The sequence below is a fragment of the Gracilinanus agilis genome, chromosome 4, assembly GCF_016433145.1.
Source record: "Gracilinanus agilis isolate LMUSP501 chromosome 4, AgileGrace, whole genome shotgun sequence".
NCBI lineage: Eukaryota > Metazoa > Chordata > Mammalia > Didelphimorphia > Didelphidae > Gracilinanus > Gracilinanus agilis.
This window is the reverse complement of record NC_058133.1, coordinates 63,419,501-63,431,373: the sequence shown is the minus strand read 5'-3', so window position 1 is coordinate 63,431,373 and position 11,873 is coordinate 63,419,501. Positions and strand designations below refer to the sequence as shown.

General features: G+C 36.1%; 1 protein-coding gene across 1 annotated transcript in view; it reads left to right on the top strand.

Moving 5' to 3' along the window:
• Positions 1-1,912: 1,912 nt before the first annotated feature.
• LOC123245890 (selectin P) overlaps positions 1,913-11,873 on the top strand; it is a 78,498-nt gene continuing 68,537 nt past the window's right edge. The window contains exons 1-2 of the mRNA XM_044674877.1: positions 1,913-1,997; positions 5,043-5,149. Coding sequence (XP_044530812.1) covers positions 1,913-1,997; positions 5,043-5,149 — 192 coding nt within the window. The remainder of the gene's footprint in view (positions 1,998-5,042; positions 5,150-11,873) is intronic.

Here is an 11,873-nt window from a genome sequence, read left to right as displayed (position 1 = left end):
AATGGGTACTCATAAATTGCTAAAATCCAAGGGAAATGGGGAGCAAATAGAGCAAGAGCACCTGCCCTATCATGTAATGCTATGTAATTTGTTTTGAACTCCTTATTGCATTAATCCTCAAACCTACTATTTAACACTGCTATTGGAGACTCAGATTTTTTAAATGGCATCTTTATCAGATTTGAAGATGACACAAAACTGGTTAACATCGCTAATATTTTCAATTATAGTCAGTGTTCAGAAAAAAGATCTTAATAGACTAGACTGATGGATCAAATCTAATGAGAAAATTTAATAGAGATAAAAGAATAAAGTCCTAGACATATACTCAACACTTAACAGGTACAGAGTAGGGAGGCATGGCAAGATAGAAAATTGCTTAAGATCTGAGTGAATTGCAGTGGCCTACAATTCTAACTGCATAATACCTCTTGTACATCTCTATTTTTCTCTCCTTATATGGCTACAACTCTCATCTCCTATTTGCAGGATATTAAAATAGTCTTCTAATTGATATCCTAATTTTTACTCTGCAAGTACAAATCTGTCCATGTCACTCACCTACTGCTATAATGACTTTCCATTGGCTCTAAAATATTAGATGTTTGATGTCTGCTAGGCATCAAAAATCCTTCATAGTCATGATCTAGTATACCTTTCCAGATATATTTCCTATATCCTACTTCCATGTACTGGATGTTTTAGCCAAATTGACCATTTCCTATTTCTCAGTTTCCTGCTTCTGAATCTTTGTACTAGCTGTCCCTGCATGTGCTTCCTTTTACATTCCATGAAGGTTTATCTCAAGTGTCACTTCCTATAGGAATTTTCCCTGAATATTCTAAATATTAGTGGGTTTTTCCTATATTCAAATTATATTCATTTATCTGCATATGTTGTTGCTCTCCAATAGAATATAAGACATTGAGGAAAGGAACTGCTTTTTCATTTTTTCTTTTTATTTCTGGTACCTAGCACAATACCTTCCACATTGTGTTCAGTTTCATTAGTTTGGACATTCTACATTGGAAAATACTTGCAATGATGCAGATAAACAACTTCTGTTTCTTCAAGATTTGCCTACGGTCACTAAGGGGTTAAATGATTTGCCCATGTCCATATATCTAGTATGTATCAATGGTAGGACTTCAACCCTTGCCTTATTAAATCCAGGACCAGCCCTTTATCTAGTGTGTGATGTTACCTTGTCCACAGTAGATGATTAATAAAAGAAGGGGAAGAAAAAATGATTGAAAAATCTATAAGCAATAAGTCAGAGAAAACATAGCTTAGGGACAAACAACAAGAATTTCGAAAAGAGATGAAGCAAGAGTTAAAGAGGTAGAAGGAACCTTTGAGTTCATTTGGGTTACTATATAGATGTAGCTATAACTATAGCTACAACTATCTAGATAGATAAAGATATATGGATTTTTAAAATCCCTCTATTGTATTTCCAAACATTGGTCATACAGACTGCTTTAGGAACCAGTGAGGGAAGACTATACCCAATTTGCAAAGCTTTAATTGTTAGTAGGTCTTCCTTTGGCCCAAATTTGCCCCTCATTCTGAACTCTGGATTAAATAGAACAATTCTCTTCCACCAAACAACTCTTTAATATTTGTATAGTCATTTTCTTCACATTCCTGCTCCTGCTCCTCACATCAAAACTTCTTTTTTTCTAGATAAAACATTCCTATTTCCTTGACTAATCTTGAAATAGCAAAAACTTGGGACCTTTAAGAATGATGTTGTCACTCTTTTTGATTTTCATATAATTTAATGTCTTTTAAAAATATGATTTCTAGAACAAAAAATAATCTTCCAGATGTGGTATAATCAGGGAAGATAATAGTAGGACTTTCATCTCTGTAGTCCTAGACACTTAAGCTTTTCTTAATACAGTTTAAGATGGCATTAGTTTCTTTGGCTGTCATATTACCCTACTGTCATACATTGAGTTTAGAGTCCATTAAAACCTCCACATCCTTTTCAGGTGAGTGGTAGTCTAACAATATTTTTCCTATCTTGAACTTTGGAAGCTAAATTCTTTGATGTTTAAATTCATTCCTTAATGATTCTATAGGTACATTTTACTTGACTTTAGATTGTAAGGTCCTTGAGGTCAAGGACTATCTTTTGCCTCTTTTTGCATCCTCAATGCTAAAGGTCCACTGTCCAAAACACAGACAACACTTAATAAATGTTTACTGAATTGGACTTAAATTGGCAGGTGCCACAGTGATAGATGATGCAGTAGATAGAAAGCTATTCCAGAAGTCAAAAAGGCCTGAGTACAAGTCCAGACTGAGACACTTTTATAGGGAAAACCAGGGGAAGTTAACTTAATATTTATATGTGGGTTCAGAAGGGTGAGTAGGAGACACGAATGGACAATAGGTGAGACCAAACAAGTTAGGGAAACTGGGTTTAGCTGTTAAGGGAAATGACTGTTGACAGGAGTGACAGTTAGGTCCTAATACACTCCTGCGATGTTGCAGCTCTTCCAGGACCACTAGCTGTACTCCTTCAGGTGGGTAGATTCTGGGAGCTAATCCAGCCCAAGATAACCTGCAACTCCAGTTGCAATTAATAGTCTCTACCAAAAACTCCCACAAGTAGATGACAGTCTTCTTTCTGGATATCAGAAAATCTGGGTGCAAACTCCACTTCCTCTGAGGTCTCCAAGGGTCAGTTACAACTTCTCCCAGCCACCATGGAGTCTGTCTCAGAGAGAGAGACACCACACTTCCTGCTTGCCCATTCCATTTAGAATTCTCCAGCCCTGCCTGCTAGGTCTCCTAAATAATAATTTATTAAGCTTCCTCACAACAACACTTAATAATGGTGTTACTTAATCTCTGTCTGCCTCAGTTTCCTCTTCAGTTATGTGTGTGGGGGGAATAATAATAGAACCTATCTCTAAGGATTCTTAGGATCAAATGAGATAATATTTTGTAAAGTGCTAAGTACAGTGCCTGGTACATGATAGGTACCTAATAAATCCTTCCTCTAATGCTTTCTAAATAAGACAATAAGCACAGTAAGATTATATATTTTTGCATTTCTATCTCATTTTTGATATGGTAAATATGTGCTCTTACACAAAATTATTGGTGAAAATCTGCCCTTACTAATACCTTTATCAAGGATTCTATTGATGAATTATAGATTAGTCTCATAAAAGTTTTATCTAGAGAGTAAAGGGGGCATATAAATATTATAAATATAAGGAATTCCAAGACACAGAAAGACTTATATGACAATGCTGAGCAAAGGAAGATGAATCAAGAGAAGACTATATATAATGACTACACTAATGCAAATAAAAGACAATTCTAAGTGATATCAGAATGCTGATCAAATGCAATGACCAATATTATTTCCCATGAATTTATGGCAAAGGTACATTTCTTTTTCTTTTAGAAGAGAAGAAGTTGATTATGGGTATAGAATATTGCATATGCTGCCAGACATGGTCATAATGTCAATTCGTTTTACCTGAATGTTTTTATTTGTTATAACAAAAGGTGCTATACCTCTAAGTGTAAGCATGGGTAGCTAATGGGAACATAACCATGGTTCACAAAACAAAAAAGTAACAATAATTTTTTTAAAAAGGTCTTGGTCAGTGGGTCAGTTCCATCAGTACCTCAAAATATACCCAAGATGTAATTTGTTTTATGCTGGTGACAAACTTAGAAAGAACAGCTTGGTCTTCTCCTGGTAATGCAATGATTATCTTAGGTTTAAGCTTTCTATTAGTCATTTGTGTTTTTTCTTTCCAATCCAGAATATTTGCCTTGGCAGAAAAATGGGAGAAAAATAATTATTCAATTATATTTCTGTTGTCTTTATCATCCCATTACATTACTTACAAGGAAGTCCTAGTCCTTTGATTCTTATTTTCCATAATATAGCTAAGAAAAAATTCCCCTACCCTTTAAAAATTTTTTGCCTTGTCCTTCCTTGCCAGTCATAGTTAATTCTAAGTATTAGTTCTCCTGCCATTATACTTACAGGACCATGCCATTTTTCTATCCATCTTCTGTTACCTACCCTTTTTAAAATCTACAGTCCATGATTGAAGAGCTCCCTGTGCCTCCACACCAGTCTCCTTAGATGTCTGAATTAGCAGATGCTCTGCTTGGGGTAGAAAGAGATCTCTAGCAGATGTCCACATACATGTCATCTCCTATGACCCACTACATCATGCTTCCATATTTGACTCACGATCTGTTGCCTATCCTTCTAATCTATTCTATAATGTACTGTGTTAATGACTCCTGCCTCAAATACTCTCTACCATGCTTAATGCCTTGGATTCTTTCATTTCCTCATATGGGTATATCTTCTTATTGTATAACTTGCTCATCTTTTCTCTCATCCTTCTTTCTCTCTCCCCACCCCAAGTCTCATTATTGTTGATTTTAGAATATGGTATTCCCTTACAGAATTACAGTATACTTATGAACCTTCTTTGCTATGTCTTAGATCCATGCCTGGGAAGGTGGTATACCATTCTGTTTCAAATGTTAGGCCAATAAACAAATTGTTCATCACCAAGCACTGCTCATCTTTTCTTTCTCTGATCCTTATAGGATACTACTGTAGATATATATCATCATTCTTTGGGAAATGAGTGACTGTTTCCTCCTGGGAGAGTGATTTCTTCCTTTTTAAAGAGGGGTCATATGTATTACTTAGACCCAAATGTATAGTAACTCTTCTTTCTTTTATCATCTTTGCCATATTCTTCCATGCTCGAAGGAGAAGCCAGGATTCTCCTCTACCTCTTCAGATATTTTCTCTTCTTTTTTTTTCTTGTTTTAATGTTAAGCCTATGTTGTGAGCGAGTGTGTGTGTGTCTTCGTGTGTGTGTGTGTGTGTCTGTGTATGTTTTAAGGATCATTTTTTAGTGGGTTTGGAACTTATTCTCCCCATCTCACCAAGGCTACAAGTCCAGCAGTGCTTCATAGGCCTAACATTACTGCTGATAACCATGAAAGTTTTGATCAACTTTTTTTCTGGCCTGTGCCAGGTTGCCCCTTCTTAGGTACTTCAGTGACCCTCCATTCCTGGAAGAATTATCATATTGGTGTGGGACTTGGTGCAGATGCCCAGTTGGCTAAAGCCTGCTTACTCAAGGTCAGAACTCTTGAACTCAAGGGATACACCAAATTTATCATCCTCTAGTAATAACAATTATAGGTATGTGCCATCATGCCCAGTTTAAAGGAAAAATTAATTCTTCCTGGTAATCTGAAGAGTGGAATGGTATTCTCGGGTGTTGATATTCTCTGCTAAAAGAGATCAGCTTATAGTTTGAGCAGAGATAACACTTACTTGGCCACTGCAGAAAGACAAACATCTATAATCTATATAGTCATTATTGAATGACTCTCTTCATCCTTTCTGGGACTGAAATCATCTTTCTGCAATTCTTGTAGAAGTACTTATGAACAAATGTTTTGGAGAACTTCTAATCTAAACAGTTTGTGGGAGTCTTTGACTCTAGAATTGTCATCTATCTCTGTTTTCTCCTTGACAAGCACTCCCAAAGCCCATTCTATTGACATCACCTCCTTTTCTTTTTACCCCTCTTTCTTCTCTTCTGATTCTTCTTAAGTGTTTTTGTCTTTTCCTTGAGTCCTTTTTCTTCCTGAGCTCATCTATTTCCATCCTCTCCTTCAATTCTTTATATCCTTTTCTTCCTTGAGTCCTCTTATGATTGAGTCATTCTTTCTCTCTTCCAAATTTTCCTTTCCCAAATTTCACAACCAATGACCTTCACAAATTTTAAACCAAAATCTCCTTCAGAATTTCTTTCTGCTTAAATCTTTTTCCTTCCTTCAGTGAGTTTTATGATGACCAACACCCAACTTTTCCTTTATACTATCATTCCACTATGCCAAAGCTTAACACGTTTTCCCCCAAAACCTGTTTGCCTTTTGTTCTTTCTTTCAATGGACCTGCCATTCATCTAACCTCTGTGAATTTTTGGAGTTAACACTGACCCTTTCTCCTAACTCACTTCTTATATACAAGCAGTTACTAAATGTCATTTCCATTTTTGCAATACCTCTTGAATGAATCCTTTCTTTCCAACTATTGCTACCACCCTAGAACAAACATTCATTAACATTTCCCTGAATAACAATAGTCTCTTTTCAAGTCTTCCAAATTACACTCTCTCCTTAATCCACCCTTCAAACCAATCCACAATTTATAAGATTTTAACCTAGCCCAATATCTTGTACATATTGTTGTTTTTGTTTGTTTCAGTCATGTTAAACTCTTCATAATCACATTGGGGTTTTCTTGACCATATAATGGAGTAGTTTGCCATTTCTTTCCAGCTCATTTTGTAGATAAGGAAGTTGGGACAAATAGGGTTAAGTGACTTGTCCAAGGTCACATAGCTAGTAAATGTCTGAGGCCCTAGATTTGAACTCAAGAAGATGAATCTTCCTGACTCAAGGCCCAGCTAGCTATCCACTGCACCATCTAGCTGCTCCATCTTGTACATAGTAGATGCTTAACACTATTTTATTAAATTGAAAACACAGGTTGGTAGCTCTTAAGCCAGAAAGAACCTCAGGGGCTACCTGGTGAATTCCTTTATTTATAGATTAGGCAACTGAATCCAAGGATGGTTCCATATCATGACCCAAATCAAGCTCTCCTGACAGCGAAAAAAATGGATTATTTCCATCAACCACAACAACTTCAAATAACTTAGTACTTCTTTATTTTTCATATGTGATAAATTTTTTGGATCAAAATTTTAAATTGAGTAATAAATAAAAATCCACTAAATTTACCTGCTCTATTTTTATATTTTTCCCTAACCAAGAAATGAGTTTAATGGAATTCAGCAAGGAGACTTTAACCATGAGGACTGAGTCAGATTCCCAGTAGCAGTGGTTTGTTTAGATTTTTTCCACAGTATGAGAAATTAACAGGGGAAATATGACGACATTCTGGAAAGACAGACAGATTTTTAATCTTAACTAGGTTGGTCCAGTATAACAGAGGTTCCTGGAAGATTCACTAGATTATAGAATAACAGGAAGAACTGCTGCTGCCCTTTCTACTTCTGAGTCTGGCCTCTACCCAAGACAAACTCTGGGTGAAAATCTCTTCACCTCAATTCAATTCACCAAAGATTTATTTAATATTTACAGTGTTCACAGCATTGTGCTAGGAGCTATATTTGGGATATGAAGATTAAAAAAATATAGTCCTTCACTTCAAGAAGCTCAATTCTGCTAGGAGTGAGTGTATCTGTATGTGTGAGTGTGTGAGTGTTTGAGTGTGTGTGTGTGGTGGGGGGCAAGAAGATAAAGTGTGAGGGGATAAAGGAGAAAGTAAAACAAATGGCTCTAGGGAAAAAATTAAGGAGGGAGAGATTGCTTTCAGCTGGGAGAATCAGGGAAGCCTTCATAAGAAAGGCAATAATTGAGGTGAATCTTGAAGGAGAAGAAGATTGGACATGGGGGATTAAAGGACAGAAAAGAATAAAAGAGGGTGATACCAAAAATAGAGACATTGGGATAAGGGATAGGTTTGGGGGAGAATATAATGAATTTAGAATTAAGCATGTGGGGAGAGCCAAAATGGATAAAAAAGTACATAGACCCACCTGATCTGTACTAAATTACTATTCAAATGACTTTAATATAATGCCTCAAAGTGGATTCTGGAGTGGCAGGACCCACAAATGGATGAGATGAAGCAATTTTTCAGTCCAGAACAACTTAGAAGGCCAGTATGAAAGTTCTATTGCTTTGGGGGTGGAAGTGTAGTGCAGACTGACTGTGCTAAGGCAGGTCCCACCTTGGCAACTGGCTTTGAGGGGTGGCTGAATCAGCAGCTAAGGCTTCAGGAGCTTTCAGCCACAGATGGCAAGATGAATCAGACAACTTCTCAGAAGGAGATTATAGGGTTCTCTTTTCTGGTTCAAGGTGCAAGACTGTTGCATTGCCCATATGCAGATTCAGATTACAGTCCTGGGTCCTAGTCTCAGGGTGAGGAGGAACATTAACACAAACAGCCCTTAAGACCACAGAGGAGCAGGGGACTTAGTTTCAAAGTGGAAAAGAGTGCTTGTGCTTGCTCACAGACCAGAACACAGGCCAGGAGAATATTAAACACACCTTTCTTTAGATCATACCACCTTGGAAAAAATGAAAACTTATAGATCTCCAGAGCTTACTCTGAAGGTAGCTGCACAAAGAACATAATCTTGGAAGAGTGCATCCTTCACCACATGAACAGTCTACCTATAGCAGTTTTTTAAGTTAAAAAAAAGAAATAAAAAGGCTAGAAAATGAGCAAACAAAAAAGAAACAACATAGAAAATATTTGTTTGATGACAAGGAAGACCAAAACACAAACTGAGAAAAAGTCAACAAAGTCAATACTACTGTATCCAAAACCTCCAAGAAAAATATGAATTAGTCTCAAGCCCAAAAAGGATTAATGGAGGAAGTCAAATGGATTTTTAAAACCAAATAAAAGAAGTAGAAGAAAAATTGGGGAAAACAATAGAGTGATACAAGGAAATCATGAAAAGAGAGCTGATAGCTTAGTAGAAAAGACACAAAAAATACTGATGAAAACAATTCCTTGAAAAACAGAATAGGCCAATTAGTAAAAGAGTCACAAAAATCTACTGAAAAGAACACCTTATGAAACAGAATTGAGCAAATGGAAAAAGATATACAACAATTAACTGAAGAGAAAAATTTCTTAAAAAGCAGAAATGGTCAAATGGAAAAAGAGGTATACAATTTCACTGAGGAAAAGAGCTTAAAAAGTATAATTGGCCAAATGAAAAAGGAGATACAAAAGCTCACTGAAGGAAAATAATGTCTTAAAAATTAGAATTGGGCAAGTGGAAAATAATGATTCTAAATGAGACATCAAGAAATAATCAAAGAAAGTCAAAAGAATGAAAAAATAGAAGAAAGTGTGAAATATCTCATGAGAAAAACAAATGACTTGGAAAAGAAATTCAGGAGAAATAATCTGAGAATTATTGGAGTACCTTAAAGCCATGATCAAAATAAAGAGCTTAGATATCATCTTTCAATAAATTATCAAGAAAAACTGCTTTGAAAATCCAGAACTAGAGGGTAAAATAGAAATGGAAAGAATCTACCTATCATCTCCTGCAGGAGATCTTCACCAAAAATACTCCCAGGAATACTATAACCAAATTCCAGAACTCCCAAGTCAATGAGATAACACACCGCAAGCAATCAAAAAGAAATAATTCAAATATCATAGAGCCCCAGTCAAGATAACATAAGATTTAGCAGCTTCTACCCTAAAGGTTTGAAGAGCCTGGAATATGATATTCATGAGGGCAAAGAAGCTAGGACTTAACTAAAAATCATTTCCCCAGCAAAACTGAGCATAATCCTTCAGGGAAAAATGTGCATTGGATGAAATGGAGAACTTTCAAACATTCCTGATGAAAAGGCCTGAGGGGAGGGGAAATTTTACTTTCAAGCTCAAGATTCAAGATAAGCATAAAAAAGCAAAGTGGAAGAGAAATCAAAAGGCCTTCAATAAGTTTAAACTATTTATATCTTCCACAGAAAGATGATTTTTGTAACTCCCAAAAACTTAATCATGATTAGGGCAGTTAGAAGGAATATACATAGACCAAGGGCAAGGGTATGAGCTGAATATGATGGGTTGCTATCTAAAAAAAAATAAAATTAAGGGGTGAAAAAGAGGAGGACTACATTGGGAAAAGGGAGAAAGGAGAAATAGAATGGGCTAAATTATCTCACATAAAAGAGGCATAAAGGAGCTTTTAAAATGGAGGGGAATTTGGGGGAAGTGGGGAGGGGAGCTCTTAAACCTTACTCTCATCAGAATTGGCTCAAAGAGGGAAGTACACAATCAATTGGGCATAGAAATCTATCTTACTCTACAGGAAAGTAGGAGGGGAAGGAGATAACAGAAATGGGGGGGGGTGCTAATAGAAAAGAAGGCAAATAGAAAAGAAAAGATATGGTGATCAGAAACTAAATACTTTTGAGGATGGACAGAATGAAAGGAGAGAGAAAAGGATAAACATGGGGAAGAGTAATACACAATAATTATAATACTGAAACTTTTTTACAAGTCTCTAATAAAGGCATCATTTCTCAAATACATAGAGAATGAGTCAAATGTAAAAAAATACAGAACATTCCCCAGTTGATAGTCAAATGATATGAACAGATAGTTCTCAGAGAAAATAATTAGTTACCTACAGTCTTGTGAAAATGCTCTAAATCAGCATAAATTAGAGAAATGAAAATGAAAATAACTCTATTATCATTCTTATAAAAACGGAGCACCTTAATGAAGGTCTCCATTTTTAAATCAGTTTGCTTCTGCCAGAGATGGGCTACCAGACTGAGTGACCAGTGAAGATATATTTTAAACTTCCTTCATTTAAGTGATATGTTGCTTTGGCTTGTTTGTTTCCTATACTAGTAACTCCTCCTCATCCCCTATCAAATCTGGTCTATTTTGTCCCCCTTTCCTTCATTTGTCTGCTCACTTTATTCGAAATAATAGCAAGGCTTTTAAAAATAAATATCCACCCTGATGTGTTAAATACAAATAATGGCTTGGTATCATAAATTTAGAGCTGGGAAATAGATCCCTTCGAGGTCATCTAAATCCAAACCCTCCATTTTACAGATGAAGCAGCTGAGGCCCAGAGAGGTTAAATAACTTACTTAAGGTCACATGGGTAGTAGGTGACAGTCAGGATTCAAACACAGAGCCTCTGACTTCAAATCCAATAATCTTTCTCCTGTACCATGTGACTTTTAAAGGCATTTTAATAGGGGATTCGAAAAGAGTCTCAAAAGAATGCATATATCTAACAGTAGAACTTTAGGCACCTGTGACAACTGTGACAACTTTAGGAACAAGTGTGGGAAATATTTTGGGGGCAGAAGAGTCTTCCCAGAAGTGATTAATTCATATCATGTAGGCAACTACCTTCATTGCTGACATGTAACCTTAAGCTTCACGATATCTTCTGGAATACTAAATACATTCAAACTAGCTAAATTTTTCTGTATATCTGAATAGTTTTATACACAAAGCACTCAAGCAATTTGTGTATGCCACAGGAACCTCTGGAATTCCCAGCTATCTCCTGACCATGATGCCTCCACTCTGACCATCATTTCTCCCTACCTCCTTTCCACCATCACAACTTTGATCTCAACCCTTGGATCTTCTGGATCTTCAGCTAACCTTTCAAATTATCTTTCTGGCTACCAGGCCTCCATGCCACTTCCTAGTCATCTTCACACTATGGCACCCTGGACTTATGTATCCCAATTCTTATGATTTAAATCTCCTCTCTTTGTGTTGTCTTTCCTCATTGAAAAGTAAGCTCTTCGATGACAGGGATTCTCTTGTTTGCTTTTATTTGCATGCTCAGTTCTTAGCACAGTTTCTAATACATGGTATGGGCTTAATACTCTCCATACCTGCCCACCTATCTACCTACCTATTTAGATAGCTATTTCCATCATCTATCATCTATCTATCTATCTATCTATCTATCTATCTATCTATCTATCTATCTATCTATCTATGTCTATCTATATATTTATCTAACTATGTCTGTCTATATATTTATCTATCTATGTCTATCTATCTCTCTATGTCCATCTATGTATCTATGTATCTATGTATCTATATATCTATCTATGTCTGTCTATCTATCTATCTATCTATATCTATCTATCTATCTATCTATCTATCTATCTATCTATCTCTATCTATCTAACTATCTATCTATCTATCCATCTATCTATCTGTCTGTCTATCTATCATCTATCTA